We start from the raw sequence: 19,986 nt of genomic DNA on the forward strand, positions 1-19,986 counted from the left end.
TTTTTGTTGTATGCTGGGGATATATTGAGGCAGGAGGGCTCGAATCTACAACAGAGTGGTCATGATGGAGACTACTATAGGACCTAATCTTGGTGAAATAACTTGCCTCCTTGCCTGGTGTATGGTGAAAACATGTGAGAGTTCAGTGAGAGCTGAACTATCTCACATGTCCTGTATCACTGTATGCCTGATAAGATATTCACCATGGCGCTTTTTTTGTCTGTCTCTCTGTTTTTGTTTTATTCTTATTTGAAAGCTGAATGGGTATTTTTATGATGGTTGTTGCTGTTGTGGTTGGTATTTTCTGTGCTAGCTTGGTATTAAAATTATTATTATCATCAGACATTATTAGGGCCTGTGTTCCACTACTCAGCTGTTCATGTTTCCTTCATATTCTTACAATCAGTATATCATTATTGGTGCTGCTAATCATTATCATTAAATGTTTTTAAGTCTGTGTTAATTTGTTTCCATTTCATGTAAAAGTTATTTCACCATAATAGCATGCAAAGTACATTTGTTCCCAAGAAATCTTATAGTACATGGACATGTAAATGCACATTATAATACCTTGAATACTAGCTGCAAAATTCAATATGTGACCATGCAACCAGTTCACTGCACATCACAATGCACCAGTGTTGTTTGCAGCAGGGAGGTGAGAGGAAAACCTCCCTGTTTGCAGGCACAGCAATGGGTAATGCACTAGTAATGCACCAGTATACACCACCCATCCAGTACCACGTGGAGTAATCCAGGTTCTGGCCAGGGAGGGGTGAGACCCACCAGCCTGTTGACAAGGATTGCGCATGTGCACTGTGCGGCCAAGCGGCAGTAATCTAGTTAGTGGAGTGGTCTCTTGGGGAGTGCGGCTCCGAGGATGGTTCAAAAGACACTAATCCAGTGCCCACTCCTTTTCCTCTCACCTCCCTGCACAAGTTCACCGTGCATTCGTGATGTAATATTCTCACACATGTATTTCTCTCCTGAACTACTTTGTTCTTTGGTGTATAGGGAGGGGGGAGGGGGAGGGGGAGGTGTATGTCTACACCCTTGCCAGCACACTGCACCACAATGCAGTAGAGAGAAAGAAAAAAGAAGAGAAAAGAAAAGAAATTAGCATAGGAAGCAATGTACATAATGTCCTCATTCATATATGTAGACAGTTATTGTGTCAAATGTGCAGTGTAATGTCCTCATACGTTTATTGAAACAAGTTCAATGTTGCATTTGCAGTGTAATATTCTCACACATTTATTTCTCTCCTAAAATACTTTGTTCTTTAGTGTATAGGAGGGGGGGGGGGAGGGAAGGGTGTGTCTACACCCTTGCCAGCACACTGCACCAAAAATGAAGTAGAGAAAAAGAAAAAGAAAAGAAAAGAAGAGGAATTAGCATAGGAAGTAATGTAATGTCCTCATTCTTATATATAAACAATTTCTTTGATGAATTTACTGTTGTAATGTCCTCATATAGTTCTATATTTCAATGATGAAATGTTTTATGTCTTTCTCCCATGTATTACAGTCCACTCTGGCTAAGGAAACCCCAGTAAATGGAGGAAACAGCGGAAAAGATGCTCATGAAGATATGGAAGAATCTGTGGTAAGTAATACCTGCAAAGGGTTTCTATAGGGATCCTCAATGAATATGCTGATAGCTCAGCTATGATATGTCCTCGTTTGAATATATGCAAACAATTTCTGTGTCAAATTTGCAGTGTTATGTCCTCGTACATTTATTGAAACAAGTTCATTGTTATATTTGCAGTGTCATGCCGTCAATCTCTCGTTTGAGGCGAGACCCCAGCCGAATTTTTCCAAAGTGGGGTGCTTTTATTTGTCGTTTGAGAGTTGGGAGTCGAAGTACTTGTCCATTGCAAATAAACTTTCTGCTCGGCGTGACAAACCTGGAGGCCAAGCCAGGGTTTGATGACTCCAGCAGCTGTCGTATTACGTAAGAGCATGATAAGGATATCTGCCTGTGGCAGACCATTCAAAGTGAACTCAATTTTCTCTATCCTTTTTAAAGTTTTCAATTTTATATTCTATTGAGAAATTCTATGGTAATCCATTTTACATTTCGAACGAAAAAAATTGACCCGTATATAACGAAAATACAGGAATAAGAAGGAGAGCATTACCAGTTTGCCGGTGCTGACAATGTGCTATTTGGCAGTGAGTTACAAAGGGGAGGTGAGACTACCTCCCTGGTTACAACAGCCTGCTGACTGGATCATTGAGAAAGCAGCTGTCGTATTACGTAAGAGCATGATAAGGATATCTGCCTGTGGCAGACCATTCAAAGTGAACTCAATTTTCTCTATCCTTTCTAAAGTTTTCAATTTTATATTCTATTGAGAAATTCTATGGCCATCCATTTTACATTTCGAACGAAAAAAATTGACCCGTAAATGACGAAAATACATGAATAAGAAGGAGAGCATTGCCAGTTTGCCGGTGCTGACAATGTGCTATTTGGCAGTGAGTTACAACGGGGAGGTGATACTACTACCTCCCTGGTTACAATCAGCCTGCTGAGAAAGAGAGAGAGAGGGAGAGAGAGAGAGAGAGAGGGGGGAGAGATGGGGGAGGGAGAAGGGGAGAGACAAAATGGAATGACAATAGTTCCAGTCACTGCCGTACAGGCATGCTCTGTCTGCATACGCTGAATGTCTACACTCACACACACACACGTACACACACACACACACGCACCATGGAGCTACATAGCCCATGCCAAAACCAAAACAATCTCCTCCTCTCGCGGTGCCCCCCCCCCCCTCCTGTGGTGCTGTGGCGATGACTGATGCTTAGATTAGGCCAGGGTCAAGAAACAGGTGTTTTATATCTTTGATTTTAAGTCATTGATTGCCAAGATATGCACTGGCATTATTTACTGGGGTGTAGCCTCTTCAAACGAGAGATTTGCGTCATGAATATTCTCACACATTTTTGCAAACAAGTTGTGTGTTCTTTAGTGATTCAGGGGAGGGGTATGTCTACACCATTGCCAGCACACTGGACCAAAAATGCAATAGAGAGAAAGAAAAAGAAGAGAAATTAAGAGAAATTAGCATAGGAAGTAATGTAACGTCCTCATTCTTATATATAAACAATTTCTTTGATGAATTTGCTGTTGAAATATTTTATGTCTTTTTCCCATGTATTGCAGTCCACTCTGGCCAAGGAAACTCCAGTAAACGGAGGAAACAGCGAAAAAGATGCTCATGAAGATATGGAAGAATCTGTGGTAAGTAATACAGTCAAACCTTGTTATAAAGAGCACTGATCTAACAAACTCTTGTTATAACAAGGTATTTTTTCTGGTCCCAACTCTTTGTATTCTATTGTATTTTATGCCCTGATATAACAAAGTTTTGAGAGAAAGAAGTAATTTCTCTGGTCCCAAGCACCTTGTTATAACAATGTTCCACTGTACCTTCAAAGGGTTCCTATAGGGATCCTCAATAAATATGCTCAAATTGCTTACGTTGTAGTAGTGATACATGTATGTCCTCGTTTTAATATGTAAACAATTTCTGTGTCAAAATCCATCCATAGAGATGATGCAGAAAATACCAAAGTTTAGGTATGAAACATATTTAGGGTTGACCATAAGTATGTGGCATTGAAAGTAAATTGAGACTTCTCAGACTTTCATGACATTTCTTCTGTTCCCCAATATTAATTAAACATGTAAATAATTTGTTTCCCTCCCTGTTTTCTTTTCATTAAAATTTACTTTTCCCAGGGTTTGGTTTCTTTCAATTGTTAGATAACTAAGTGTGGTCTATCAGTAGATTCTAGTTCCGTGGGGGGGGGGGGGGGGGGGGGGGGGGGGGAGGGGGTGCTGTAAAAGAAAGAAGCAGATATTTAAAGATTGATGTGTGTTGTGTCTGGTATCATGTCATAAAGTGACTTATAGAGATGACTCTTTATGGGGGGTATTAATAGAAATAGGTGATAATTATGAGGAGACATTCCTCAGCTATTTTCAGATCCAGCTTTGCTTGGCAAAATATTTCATTTTGATTATTGCATTTGCATTTACTTTGTGTTTTATTTGTTTCCATAGGAAGAAATAGATGATGATGATGATGATGCTGACCCAACATGGGTGAATCCAAGTGGAGTCAGCAGTGATGATTGTGATTCTGATGTCTTTCCATATCGCTTACCGCGTACATCCAGAGCAGCTCATCCATATGAGGCTAATACTAGTCAACCTGGCTTTACACATAGGTCAGAATCAGAAAACTATGCTGGAAATCAAGAGATGGACATACCGTGTACATCCAGAGCAGATCATCCATATGAGGCTAATACTAGTCAACCTGGCTTTACACATAGGTCAGAATCAGAAAACTATGCTGGAAATCAAGAGATGGACATACCGTGTACATCCAGAGCAGATCATCCATATGAGCCCAATACCAGTCAACCTGAATCAGAAAACCATGCTGGAAATCAAGAGATGGACATGGCAGAGAAACCTCAGGATATCAAGGTTCTAACAGCAAATAATGCAACTGGAAGGAAGTGGGACAAACGTCACTTTTGTGTCTTTTGTGAAAAAGACACACCAAAATTTGCCCGACACATTGAAATGCATCATTCCAATGAAATTGAAGTGAAAAGAATCATGGCACATCCAAAGAAGTCAAAGAATAGGCATAATTTACTTGAGATTTTGCGCAATAAGGGCAACCATTCCCATAATCTTCAAGTTCTAAGAGAAGGAAAGGGTCTGATCATTCCTTACAAACGACCAACATATGAAACAGCAGTGAAAGACTTCTTGCCTTGTACTCAGTGTTTTGGATGGTTCATTAGGAGTGACCTATGGAAACACAGAAAGAAGTGTGTTGGAAGCGAAATAAAGGGATCTGGAAGTTTTCAGTCTCAATGTTCCATGATGCTGCCAATGCCAAAAGAAGTGCCTGTAAGACTTCGGGATGAGGTCTTCCGTCGAATGACTCATGATGATGTTAGTTTGGCAGTGCGGCATGATGATTTAATCATAAAGCTAGGTGCACAACTTCTGTCAAAGTTCCAGGATTCAGAAAACCATTACAACTATGTTGGACAAAAGTTGAGGGAAATGGGTCGGCTACTCCTTCAAATGAGATCTATAAGACCAGGCATCAACTGCTTGTCTGAGACCATTGACCCACAGGTGTTTGATGATGTGGTCAGAGCTGTCAACAATATAGCAGGCTTGGATGAAAGCTCAGGGAAGTATAAGACACCTTCACTAGCGCTGAAAGTAGGACACTCACTCAAAAAGTGTGCCAGGATTCTTATGGCTGATGCACTGAAAAAAATGGACACAAGTCAGAAAGAAAAGGCTGAACAGTTTGGTGAACTGTGCTCTATTGAATGGGCTGAGAAAGTTTCAACAGGTGCCCTCAAGACTCTGTACGCAGCAAAGAGGAACAGACCAACAATAATTCCTTTGTCATCTGACATACAAAAGGTGCACAAGACCATCCAGGGCCAGGTGCAGGAGTCAATGGCACACATCACAGCAGGTTCTGTAAGCAGGGAAGATTTCTCCAAGTTGGGTCAAGCTATGCTTGCCCAGACTGTCCTGTTTAATAGGAAGCGTAGTGGAGAGGTGGAAAGGATGACAGTAGAAAACTACAAAAAACGTACTGGAGAAGTCAACAAAGACGTTCTACAGGGCCTCAACAAGCTTGAAAAGGAGCTTTGCAAGAAACTGTCAAGAGTTGAAATACCCGGAAAGAGAGGGAGAACAGTTCCTGTGGTTCTGACGAAGGGAATGAAAGAAGCACTTGATGTTTTGGCAGATGAAAACGTTAGGCAAGATGCTGGAGTCCTAGAGTCCAATATGTACCTGTTTGCACGCCCAGGTTGTACCACACCGTATAGGGGTTGTGATGCTGTGAGAAAGTGTGCTCAGTCGTCTGGAGCAGAACATCCAGAAAACATCACATCCACTCAGCTGAGGAAACATGTGGCGACCATGTCCCAGATATTATGTCTGAAGGACAATGAACTGGATGTACTCGCCACCTTTATGGGCCACAACATTCAAGTACATAGAGAATTTTATAGATTGCCCGAGAACACACTACAGGTAGCTAAGATCGCAAAAATACTGCTGCTAATGGAAAAGGGACAGATGAGCGAGTGTTCTGGGATGTCCTTGGACAGTATCAATGTCAATCTTAATGGTGAGTACAAGTATTCTTAAACATCTTTATTCCAAAACACTTTTCCATTCTGATATACGAGTACAACATTAATCCACAGAGGCTTATTCATATATGCTGGAAGTATACATTCACCCGCATGTTCCTAGAGTTGTGGTAGTACAGCCCAGTGTAGTGAAAAAAATATCCTGGTTCATTCGATGAGGAAAAGGGAGGGGGAAGGTATCTAGAAACCCATGGAATGATTTTTGATCCAGTTTAGTTCTTTAGATCTATTGACAGTCACAGTAACACAGAGGTACAAATTTCAATGTCTGGGAGTATGACATCTTTTTAAGACATTGTACAGGAAATGATCACACCCACTTTTCGAAAGAGTGCTGAAAGGCAGTGTTTTAGTATTTTTCTTGTAAAATATGCATAGAAGAAAAACATACGTGAGAGAGAGAGGTGTGCCACTTTTGTTTCTCATTCCCACTCAGTTTCTTTGACTCTTTTTTCCTGTAGTAGCGTTGCAGCTCATCGCAGATATGTTGATTCAGTTGCATTTGTTGCTGAGCTTGTTGTTGTCTGTACTGGCTGATCTGACTCGGTTCAACATAGTCCATCAAGTCAAGACTCTCCTTGATCTTCCTGAAGAGTTCATACTTCTCACACCCTTGAACCAGAATGTAGAACGTCTCTTTGTCCTTCTTCGCCTTCTTTGAGAAAGATGTAACGCCCACCACTAATGTCACTTTGCTCCAACCTCTCGAGGGGTTTCTTCTGAGGTGCTTTGGACATCTCAAAGGCTTTCTCTTCCGTTTTCCAATCCCTCCCTGGGCAAGCGCACACCCATGACATCCAACACCTGACGTCCAAGGATATTCCCACTCTTGTTGTCTAGTGTCGACCAGCTGGATCTTTCTCCTGTTGAGCCCACCTACACATGATGTAAAACATTTGAAGGTGAAGAGGTACTTGGAGTACTCTGTGCCCACTTGAGGTGCGGTGTATAGGGCCACAAGGCTGTGACGTCCAGAGGAGAAATCTGTATAGTAGGCTGTTGAGGGATCATTTAACATAATTAGAATGACAGCTACTGAAAGTGCCACATACCGGAGAATTGTGCTTTAAGTAGGTCAACCTTTCTGAAGTCAACTGTCTTTCTAAAATTTGAAACATTGGACAAAAACCCCCTCTCCCAAGTCTCTCATCTCTCTATTTTCACTGCAGAGTCGTGTGAAGAAGACGATGCCCCTGATGGAGATGTTCAAGAAGATGACCAGTCAAGTAGACGTAAGTTTATTTAATGGGCAATTGCACGATAACACTGTGACACTTTTGATTAGATTTTCACTCAATAAATGTAAATAATAAACAAACAGTGAGACTTGAGAACAAAGTTTTATTGTGTATCTATGACTATCATCACAAGCAACTTTGAAAAGAAAAGAATGAATAAAACTTCACAGTGATAAATGAGTTATGAGCTATTAATTAGTACCATAACACCATGACGCAAAATGGACATGGATATTTGCGCACTTGATTTTCTGTCCAAACTCTGTGAAGTTAATGAACATTTTGAAAACTGGTAATGTTGAATGGGTGTATCAGAGACTCAATGACAATAACCAAGTAGAACCCAGTGAAAGAAAATTTTGATTGACAGTAGAATTGTGACTTAGATTATAACTAAGTGCACAGTAATACCGTGACTGTAACAACGTGACTTCAACAAAGTGTGTACAAACTGTATGTAAAATCTTATTGTCGTACTCACAACTCATATATTTTTCCCTGTAGGTAGTTAGAAGCAATCATTTACAGTGAATGTTTGACATAGCTGTGTAACACGTCAAGATAAAACAAGACATGATTGAAATTATAAATCACTAATAAAAAAACAAAATAAGGTAAACTTTGAACTGTAACACTGACACTTTGATTAGATTTTCACTCCATAACTGTATTAAAATAATAAACAATCAGTAAGACTTGAGAACAATGTTTTATTGTGTATCTATGACTATCATCACAAGCAACTTTGAAAAGAAAAGAATGAATAAAACTTCACAGTGATAAATGAGTTATGAGCTATTAATTAGAACCGTAACACCGTGACGCAAAATGGACATGGATTTTTGCGCACTTGATTTTCTGTCCAAATCTGTGAAGTTAATGAACATTTTGAAAACTGGTAATGTTGAATGGGTGTATCAGAGACTCAATGACAATAACCAAGTAGAACCCAGTGGAAAGAATTAATTGACAGTAGAATTATGACATAGATTATAAATACATGTTCTGTAACACAGTGACTGTGACACCATGAGTTCTGAAAAGTGTGTACAAAACGTATGTACAATCTTATTGTCATATTCACAACTAATACATTTTCCCCTGTAGTTAGTAAGTAGCGATCAATTACAGTGAATGTTTGACATAGCTGTGTAGCACTCCAAGATTTAAAACATGACATGAATGAAATCATAATCCACTTATAAGAATAACAAAATAAGTAAAACTATGCACTGTAACACTTGTAAAATATGCATAGAAGAAAAACGGACGAGAGAGAGAGAGGTGTGCCACTGTTGTTTCTCATTCCCACCCAGTGTCTTCGACTTATTTTCCTGTAGTAACGTTGCAGCTCATCGCAGATATGTTGATTCAGTTGCATTTGTTGCTGAACTTGTTGTTGTCTGTACTGGCTGATCTGACTCGGTTCAACATAGTCCATCAAGTCAAGACTCTCCTTGATCTTCCTGAAGAGTTCATACTTCTCACACCCTTGAACCAGAATGTAGAACGTCTCTTTGTCCTTCTTTGCCTTCTTTGAGAAAGATGTAACGCCCACCACTAATGTCACTTTGCTCCAACCTCTCGAGGGGTTTCTTCTGAGGTGCTTTGGACCTCTCAAAGGCTTTCTCTTCCGTTTTCCAATCCCTCCCTGGGCAAGCGCATACCCTGACATCCAACACATGACGTCCAAGGATATTCCCACTCTTGTTGTCTAGTGTGAAGACCAGCTGGATCTTTCTCCTGTTGAGCCCACCTACACATGATGTAAAACATTTGAAGGTGAAGAGGTACTTGGAGTACTCTGTGCCCACTTGAGGTGCGGTGTATAGGGCCACAAGGCTGTGACGTCCAGAGGAGAAATCTGTATAGTAGGCTGTTGAGGGATCATTTAACATAATTAGAATGACAGCTACTGAAAGTGCCACATGCCGGAGAATTGTGCTTTAAGTAGGTCAACCTTTCTGAAGTCAACTGTCTTTCTAAAATTTGAAACATTGGACAAACCCCCTCTCCCAAGTCTCTCATCTCTCTATTTTCACTGCAGAGTCGGGTGAAGAAGACGATGCCCCTGATGGAGATGTTCAAGAAGATGACCAGTCAAGTAGACGTAAGTTTATTTAATGTATCTTAGAGTTACACCTTGTTTGCACACCATCCTATTACTGATATTCAGTTACTTTTATATTTATATTGCATCTGGCATCATTTCTTTTTTTTAAACAACTGTGTCCTCATGATATTCAAATTAAAAGAAGTTAAATGTACCTAGAAATACATCTACTGACATCACAGATATTTAACTGGTTAGTGTAGTGTTTGGTCAGTAATCCATATCTCAAGGTTTCTCAAAGGAATTTGTGTCTTCCAAACTTCTTTATTATATATTCTACTTCATTTTTTGCCAATAAAGTATTTCATGAAAACATTGTACTTCATGAAAATATGGGTGTATGGTGGGTATCCCTATGTCTACATGTAACATATCATAAGCTGAAATTGAGTAAACATGTTATTAGTAATGTGTCATGCTTAATCTTATTTTGCTCTTTCTGTTATCTTGAAGAATGTATGCATGGCCTAAATTTTGTATGCCTTCACCCACCAAAGGTGGGTGCTGGAGGGATTATGTTTTCGGGTTGTCCGTCCGTCAGTCTGCTGTCCGTCCATCTGTCCGTCCGTCCGTCGCGTTTTTGTTCTCGTGATGACTTCAGAACCATTTGACGAATCAACTCCAAACTAGGCTCATGTATGCATATGGGAGGAACAATGATCTGATTAGATGAGTGGGTCTCAAGGTCAAAGGTCAAAGGTCATAGAAGTCATATACATAAAAATGGGTTGTTCTCACAATAAGTTAACCATTTGACGGATCAACTTCAAACTTGGCTCATGTATGCATATGGGGAGGAACAATGGTCTGATTAGATTTGAGGGTCATGAGGTTAAAGGTCAAGGTCATAGATGTCACTGTATACATGAAACACGGTGTCATTTGAATAAGACCAATTTCCTACTTTAAATGTATCCTGATACATTTCCCATAATTAAAAGTGATATTCATGCACACTGGAGTGGTATGGTGCCATGGTATATTATTTGTAGTAATCTCAGATATTAAATGCAATAAACAGCATTAAGTTGTGTGGAGTGATTTAGTTGGCTATAAGATTGTACTTTGTGTTGCAACTATTTTTTTTTTCTAGAGCCCTCAGATGAGAGGGATGGAACTAAGTTAAGCAAGAGCCATGGAATTGGAAAGAGATCAAGAGGTAACTATTAGTACATATTTTTCTGATGGTCCTATTTCAACTTGGAAAAAGTTAAAAGCAAAGAACATGTATTTAGAAAGTTTTATAGAAAAGTACGAATGAATACAAAGTAGTCCAATTAATATCTGGGGGAGGGGAAATGCTTTTTCATTGGCTTTTAAAAGAGGTGCAAAAAAAGGCACAATAGAGAAAGAAAAAGAAGAACGGAAGAGAAGTTACAAATTCAACAATGGAATGTCCTCCTTTGTATAGGTGAAAAATGTCTGTGTCATATTTGCAGTTTTGATGCCCTCATACTTTGTGCGAACAAGCACTGTGTTTTTTTCTTTGCTGTTTAATGTCCTCATACATTTATGGCAACAATTTCTGTGTTACATTTCTGTGTAAGGTCCTCGTACATTTATGCATACTAGTTCTGTGTTTCATATGTAACATTAATCCAAACAAGAACTGTTATTTTTGCAATGTAATATCCTCATGCATCTATGGAAATAAGTTCTGTGTTACATTTCTGTGTAAGGTCCTCGTACATTTATGCATACTAGTTCTGTGTTTCATATGTAACATTAATCCAAACAAGAACTGTTATTTTTGCGTTGTAATGTCCTCATACATTTATTGAAATAAGTTCTGTGTTACATTCACAGATGAATGTCCTCACAAAGTTGTTCAGTAAAGTACTGTACTACATTAGGAATACAGAATTTCTACACAGACACATGAAATTTTGTCCCAAATATTTCTCTCGCCTGCATAGTAGAAGCGAGACATAGGCGCCGTTTTTAAATGGCGGCGTCATCGACATAAAAAAACCTAACCTAAGGTTAAGTTTTCGAATTTTTAACATAATTTAGAAAGTATGCACATGCACATTCTATACAACTTTTAGGGATATTAAAGAATTTGTGTGATATTTCCATGTCACAAAGTCAAGAATGTTGCCATGAATTGCATAATGCAGGGGAGACTGCCAGTTGCACTCCACTTGTGCTAATTTATATGATTTTTTTTTTTTTTTTAATACCACAGCCAAACTAAATTTGAAGGAGGTGTATAGGGATCAGCGTGTGGTTGGTCGGCTGGTCCGTCCGATGCAAATCTTCTTCCTCAGTTTCTGAGCAATGCTCATAAAATTTGGCACACACATTGGTCTTATGGTGAAGATATGCAAGACCTCTTTTTTGAATGTGTCAGAAACTGCATTGCCATGGTAACGGCATATGGCAATAAATCAGGTAGAAATATTGCGGATCGAACTACTTCCTAAGTTTTCAAGCAAGACGTCATGTTTTAATGTGTTGGAAACTGCATTGCCATGGTAAATTAATGTAGGATATTAATGGGTTGTTTTTTTCTTCCCAGAGCTCTCAGATGAGAGCGATGGACCGTGTGGGACTATGAAGCCAAGCAGGAGCCATCCTGTTGCAAAGAGATCAAAAGGTAACCATTACATGTAGTTCATATTTTGCTGGTAGTCCTATTTTAAGGGGGTGTATTTACTTATCTCTCGGTCAACCCAAAGGTGGTGCCAGAGAAATTGTTTTCAGGTTGTCCATCCATAGATCCATCAGCTTAACCTAATCTCAAGAACTGTTTGAGATTAAAACTTTGAACCTGTTCAAAGCATGTATCACCCTGGGAAGAAAATCTGGAGATCTAGAGTATGAAGGTTAAAGGTCACAGGTCAAATTTAAAGAAATTTCAGGTTATAGCTTCTTTAACCCGTTGCCTATGGGAACCGGGTGGGCCCTGTACAAAGTCTATGGGGATTTACAGAATATAGTAGTGAATGGGTTAATATGATATGTCAAGGTAGTGAAGAGTCAAGACAACATACCTGTCGCGCTATGTTCAGGTTTATAATTCTATCACAGTTAAGTTACGTGTGAATACACAGAAAGTTGACTCAGACGTGAATCCATTTTGTTTGTATTAATCTTGAAGACCTTATTGGAAGCAAAAATTTGAATTGACAAATTAAACACTAATGGAATGCTTGTAAGCTACAAAATACAACAATGCAAGTTTCATGCATTTTCACGGATTGCCAGCCGAGTATTTACTTTAGAACTCAAATTCACAAGCTCTGAAGATGGGCTGTATTGCATTGTACATCAGCCAGAATTCTCTGACATCGTCTCATGAGAACTAAGGTGTGATTACTTGCGTTAGTATTGTGTTTGTTTACTAGCCGGTTTCACGCAACTTGCTACAACCAATGACGTCACAGGCTTTGGAAAGGAAAAGACGACTGGTTTTTGCCATTTCTGGTCGCTAGGAGGTGCATATGAAAATTGTGACTGTAATTAACATATTTGAGCATTATAGATAAATTTCTTCTTACATTTAAGTTCTTTAGCTCACAAGCTTTCTATTGATTTATAATAAGCCATTCTTTGAGGTTCTACTATAAAAAATTCAAATTCTTGATGTGGAAAATAAAAAATAATCCATTTCTTCAATGTAAAACCAATGTAATCACAGCCTTGCTCTCTCATGACATGATGTCAGATAATTCTTCTTCTTCTTCTTCTTCTTGGTAAGCCCACGTCCTTCACTGGAACATGTGAGGGGTGCAATGAAGCCTATATTTGAAGCTTGCATATTTTAGTGTTGCTGAAGCAAAATGCTCAGCTGGTAAGCGGTGAAAATGCACGAAACTTTCATTGTTGTATTCTACTTCTTAGCTTTCTACTGATTGGTTTTGCTTCTGAAATGGTCTTTAAAGAATACTGCATGGACAAATTACCGCCATTTATTTTGATTCTTTTACCAAGCTTAAAATACACCACACTATTAGTAATTCAAGTGGGACAATATAGGGGTTTGAAAAAGGTCAAGTGAAAAAATGATGAAATAATACCTACCAACTGTACCTGTTTGACAGAGACAGTCCCTATTTCTCGGGTTAACAGGAAGAGCAAATTTCACCCTTCACAAACTTTTTTTGTAAAAAAAAAAAAAATAGATAAAAATTTGTCCATAGTAATGTATAGGGAATTCAGGAATGTCCCAGTGTTTGACATTTTCTGAATCATTTGTCCCAGTTCCTTCGTTCCATGGTTTGCACGTACATATATGTGACATCTGTACATTACTAAGTAAAACAGATTTTGAAAAGTTTTCAATTTTAGTCGAATTTTTGCATCACATGTGGCTGTCCTGAAGTTATCAAATACGTACGTGAATTCTTTTCACTCACCTACAAAAGCTCTTCTTTTCTTTTTCTTTTTTTCAGCTGAACGTATTACCTGGACAACAGCCCAACAGCATGCTGTGGACACATTCTTCAAAACAAATTATAGGACTTTCAAAGTCCCAGGGAAAGTAGAATGCATTGAGTGTCAAGAGAAATATCCTGTACTTGCGAAACTACCCTGGACTAAGATTAAATACAGGGTTTATAACATTATCAAACAAAAGAAACTAAATTCTCATTGAATTCCTCTTAACTCAATGAGGAAAAGAATACAAGAGCTATATATGTACACACACAAAGATATGGGTCGCAATTATTAGGGATCACCATGATGAAAATCATAGCTGCAAGAAATGGTTATGTGTATAAACTTCCATTGAATTATCAAACCATGAACAAACATTCCATGCACAATTGCAAATGTTTTGCATGACTAATTGTATTTTCTAAGAAGGTGTGAAAAGAAACTCATCACATGACACTTGTGAAAGGTAAGATATCATAAATTCATTGCTGAAATAAAACAAACATCACAATTGTATCTATCCTTCCTGAGAAGTATGGAAGTTATTGACATTAGATCTGCATGTTATACCATGGACTGCAATGGATTATTTGTAATCAAAGAGAATGTGTGTGTGTTTGCATTTAATTTTTTTAACAAAGTGTATAAAGGAGGAAAGCGTCCACTTGTGCAGTATACTACATCCACATTTTATTGTGCATTACTTGAAGCGGACATGTTTTTGTAGCATATCTGATATCTGTCCTAAGTATATTTGTGTCAAAGGTCAAACAAAATATTCTATATTTGCCCATTATTTGTCAATAAGCAATCATTGCCTTCACAGGAAGTGAAGAGGAAATAGAAGAATAAGGCATTCACTTGATTAGATTTAGGGTGAAATTGGCCTGAGGTCAAAGGTCAAGGTCGGATCATGAAATTTATCCGTTTACGCGATAACTCAAGACTGGAACGAGCAAATTTCCCCAAACTTGGTGCAAGGATGAAGTGTGATGGGGCAATCACTTCAGTAGATTTGGGGTGAAATCGGCGAGAGATCAAAGGTCAAAGATCATGATCAAATCAAGAAATTTATCCGTTTACATGATAACTCAAGACTGGTGGGAGCAAATTATCCCAAACTTGGTCCAAGGATGTTGTGTGATGGGGCAATCACATGATCAGATTTGGGTTGAAATCAGCATGAGGTCAAAGGTCAAAGGTCAAGGTCAAAGCAAGAAATTTATCCGTTTACATGATAACTCGAGACGGGAAGGAGCAAATTTCCCCAAACTTGGTCCAAGGATGAAGTGTGATAAGGCAATCATTTCATTAGCTTGTTAGTTAACTCAGCTGGAGGCCAAAGGTCAAATCATGAAATTTATCCTTCAATGCAATAACTTCAGACTGGAAAGAACAAATTTCCCCCAACCTGGTCCAAAATGATGAAGTGTGATGTGGTAATCACTTGATTAGCTTTTGAGTGAACTAGGCCAGAGGTCAAATTTCAAAGGTCTAGTGAAATGCTCAAATTTCACCCATTTTCCAAGTTTAAAGTGGCTCCATGTACTGTCCTGAAACTCTTTTTGTGAAAGCCCATTGTCTACAACATTGCACTGTTTGCATCGGACGCTAGGGAGCGTTGCTCAGGGAGACAAAATGTGTCAATACGATTAGGTTGTGAATTCAATTTTGTTTGTGTGTTATGCATGACGTGCATTTGATAGTTATAGGGACTACTTTTGAAATGTAGGAGAGCCCTTGTATTTGTTTTACTTTTTGACAATTCGTAGCTATTGTGTTTGTGTGTGTTACGATGGATATCGTATCGTTTTATAGTGGGATTTCTGGAATATAACCCGGATTTGGCTGGCATTACTGTTGGACTTGGTGGGGATGAAGTATAATGTTAATTCCCAAAATCTCAAAATGAGGCTGGGAATGCACTGGAGAAATACGGGCCAATTATTAGGAACAGTAGGGATTACCTTTTTACCTTTGCTTTTCTGTTAACCTCACAAAGAGACTGGGATGGATGCATTGGTAGCAGAGAGGGTTGGCCTTTGCGTTATAAAATTTATCTGTATGTTGCAATAGTGGATTATCATTTCTTAGTAGTTTACTAAGATATACGTCCCATTGCATGAGAGCTTACTGATATAATAACTTTGCCATTATATTAAGTACATGCACCATGGAAAAATTGATTTTGATTGCTTGCTGAGCTCTGTTACCATGGTAGTTACCATAATGGCAACGTTACCATGATAGTATTTATGCAACGGGACCCTGGAAAAAATCCATTGGGCATTACTGACATTATTTGTTCCTTTGTTTTGTTATGGTTTTTTTATTAGGGTGTGTAGAGGTACCGTAAAATAAATACTTATCAATTTCTTGGTGCTTAAAGAGACACTGTGTACAGTCATTGGGTAAATGCTATGAAGATGATGTGATTTGTTTGTTAGGGATACATGTAATGTGCAGATTTATGTAGGTAACTAAGGTTTGTGGTACAGGGAATCCAGAATTGTTGGGATCAGTTAGGTAGCACTTACATAACTTCTTTTTCTCCCTCTCTCTCTCTCTCTCATTTTTAGGTAGAGGGATAGAAGTTAAAGAACAGAACATTAGCCTTGCATAAGTTTAAAAGTGGATATATGCAACACTAATTTTTCCCCTTGTGTTGAACCAATTATATGTAGTTTGCACATGAGAAAGTATGCTTATGTACCAATGTAGTAATCTGTTTAACTTGTCATTTATAATTTCTATGCTAGAGATGAATATTAAAAAAAGAAAAATCGGCCCTAGAAGACAAAGATTCTAAAAATATTTTTTTGGTTGATTTATACTATGCTTTTTGAGTTCTTAAAGTAAATCCTTGGTCGTGGACAACAAAAGCCATCACCTGGGCATTTTTTTTTTTTTTTACCCGATTTTTTGTAGTTGAAATTTAACGAAGTCCTTCTGTAAAGGGGGTTTTCAGGTTAAGTTACTTCTGTCCTTTTAAGTGAAATGAAGAGGTGATTTCTGGAGATTTTTGCATTCCATCAAGATTTTGTACATGTAAGAGAAAAGTTGTTTATACATTATGAATGCCTGACAGCATGTATGTCAAGTTCCTTCTTCCCTGTTGAGTTTTATTAAAAAAAAAATGTTAGAAAACAATCTATATGAATATTTGTAGTGGATGAATTTGCTTGTATCTGAATTCTATAAGTAAAATGGAACCTTGTTATGATAATCTCCTTATGATAGCTAAAATTACCTAATGTAAAATGCATTTATATTACTGCTTTTTTGTTTTGTTTTTTGTTTTTTTTATAAAGAACTGGCCCAGGGCCTAAACGTACTTGATACACGTTACACAGAACACAATGATTTTTTGTTCCTTTAAAGTATGGTTCCACCTTATTGAATTATTTCCTCATCTATTTGGCTTTTATTCTTTCTTTCAGAGGTGTTCCACTGTTAACTGAATCTCTGTCACTTGTCTGCTTGTCTCTACGAATAATTCTGAAACAGGCCAAAGCACAATAACTGTATTAAAATCTTAGTCTTATTGCTGTTCACTGGATTGCAGTAAGAATATTAATGATGATGATGTTAATGATAATAACAATAATATTCAAGATTCAAGATTCATTTATTTCACTCATCAGTATAAAAATACATAAAAGTGCACAGTTGCACATGATGATCATACATAATTATAAAGTACATACAAATCTGAATGAGTGAGAATCGAGATGAAAGATCATAAGGAACTTGGCTGTTCGACCCCAAAGTCATAAAAATCATACCAGGATTTCTGGCATTTACAACACACACACACACACACACACACACACAAAGATGAAGAGGGGCTGGGTTGCAGAGAGAAGAGAAATGAGAAGAGAGAAAAGGAAGAGATAAGTGAAGATGAGAGAGAAAAATAGAGTTTGGAAAATTGAAGAGATTATAAAAATGATAAAAAGAAGAAGACCACTGTGTTGTTTGAGATAATAATAACAACAATAATGATAATGATAATAAAGATAATACCAAAAGTACTCTTTTCAAAAGATACGAAGTCCATGGTACACCAAAATAAACAAAACAGTACAATGAGAAATTTAAAAAGGGATTAGAAAAGATGCTTGTTTCCAGATACACGTACTTCTTGAATGTTGTGAGAGTTAATAAAACGAAACGTATGAGGACATTAAATTGTATAGGAAACACATACCGGGTTTGCAAAAGCTTTCGAGGACATTACATTGCAAAGGTAACACATATCAAGTTCGCGTAGACTTATAAGGACATTAAATTGTACAGGAAACAAGGACATTAAATTGTACAGGAAACACAAACCAAGTCTGCAGCAACGTATGAGGACCTTACATTGTACAGGTAATTTACACAGACCGAGTTTGCATGAATGTATGAGGACATTGCATTGTAAAGGTAACACAGATCATGTTTGCATAAACTTATGAGGACATTAAATTGTATTGGTAACACAGACCGGGTTTGCAAAAGCTATCGAGGACATTACACTGTATAGGTAACATAGATCAAGTTTGCATAAATGAATGAGGACAATGAGTTGCAAAAGTAGCACATTCCAGGTTTGCATAACTGTATGAGGACATTGCATTGCAAAGGTAACATAGATCAAGTTTGCGTAAACTTATGAGGACACTCAGTTGTATTGGGAACACAAAACGGGTTTGCATAAACGTATGAGGACATTTCATTGTATAGGTAACACAGACCAGGTTTGTAAAAACATTCGAGGACATTTCATTGCAAAGGTAGCACAGATCAAGTTTGCCTAGATGTACGAGGACACTACACTGTATCTACAACACACATATCCGATTTACAAAAGCGTTCGAGGACCTATCATATGCGTTTAAAAAGAACATTTGTATGAATATTTATGAATGTGCAACATTATTTTGGAAAGGAAACAAAGTACGTAGGAGGACGTACAATGTAAAAGTGATTTACCAAAGCCCTATTGCATTATAAGTTACGATTAAACACTCAACAATAAAATTACCGATCTTTAAAAAGTGAGGCATGTTGGAGATTTTACGACTCAAAAGGGGGGCATGTTCAAGGATATATTTTTCAAAAAAAGCGACCCATCTGAACGGCACAGGCCGGTATACAATATTAGGCGAGTGCTCCCCCTAAAGAATAATAATAATAAATGGACATTTCATTATGCTTTTCAATGTATAAATGCATAAACTGTAGCTATTGACCTTAGTCACAGAAATCTTATTTTGTTAGAATAGCAAGTTTTAATCAAACAGAACCCAGGTTTGCATTATAATGTCTGACAAATGTAATTGTGTGTGGTTGACCTCTGTCGAATGTTGAAACATAAAATGTTAACATCAGAGAAAGCTATCTCGGACGTATACCAAAACGAGAAATCATGTCCTCTGATGTATAGGTCTATGATTATTTTGTAAACTTAAAAAAACGCGCGTAATCTTGTGAGCGTCGTTAAAGGCATTCTTTTTTATTATGAGTCTTTTAACCGTATGACGATTGAGAGCTAAATAACATCTGTCCTCAAGAGGAGGTAGTTTGTCATGGTCCTCGGACATACTAGGCATGTACGTATGTGTGTGTGTGTGTGTGTGTGTGTGTGTGTGTGTGTGTGTGTGTGTTTCTGTGTGTGTTTGTGCATCTGCGTTGGTGTGTGTGTGTTGGTGTGTAGAGAAAATTTTAATGCATGTGTACAGTGTGTCAGCATTCATACAAGCTGAACACCCTGCTGTGCATCAGCCGCCGCCGCTCCCTGCATGCTGGAACGTCAACGATGTAACTTACACATGTCAATCTTTGTCGCAAAGAATTGCAGGGAAAAGTGGGGGGGGGGGGGAGCGGGAGAGGGGCACCAGAAATGTGACAGCTGCACATTGATGTTGCTGTAATGGCGGACCTCCCAGCAAATATTGCATGCCAATTCCTACAGCTGTGGAATCTGTGTGGTGAGAGGAACAGCTGTATTGAATTGTTAGCAGATAGATTGATAGGTAGATGG

The 19,986-nt window shown here is 38.2% G+C and overlaps 1 protein-coding gene across 1 annotated transcript; it reads left to right on the forward strand.

Annotated features, from left to right (window-relative positions):
- The first annotated feature begins 4,900 nt into the window (after window positions 1-4,900).
- LOC139714163 (uncharacterized) lies at window positions 4,901-16,720 on the forward strand. Its single transcript, XM_071625882.1, has 5 exons — window positions 4,901-6,199; window positions 7,394-7,456; window positions 10,669-10,734; window positions 12,097-12,174; window positions 13,973-16,720. The coding sequence occupies exons 1-5, from the start codon at window positions 4,915-4,917 to the stop codon at window positions 14,173-14,175; spliced, it is 1,695 nt and encodes a 564-aa protein (XP_071481983.1). The 5' UTR covers window positions 4,901-4,914; the 3' UTR covers window positions 14,176-16,720.
- The last annotated feature ends 3,266 nt before the right edge of the window (window positions 16,721-19,986 follow it).

Source organism: Diadema antillarum, unplaced genomic scaffold (assembly GCF_040938485.1).
Source record: "Diadema antillarum isolate AM-2024a unplaced genomic scaffold, OU_Dant_1.0 seq00002180_RagTag, whole genome shotgun sequence".
Lineage (NCBI taxonomy): Eukaryota > Metazoa > Echinodermata > Echinoidea > Diadematoida > Diadematidae > Diadema > Diadema antillarum.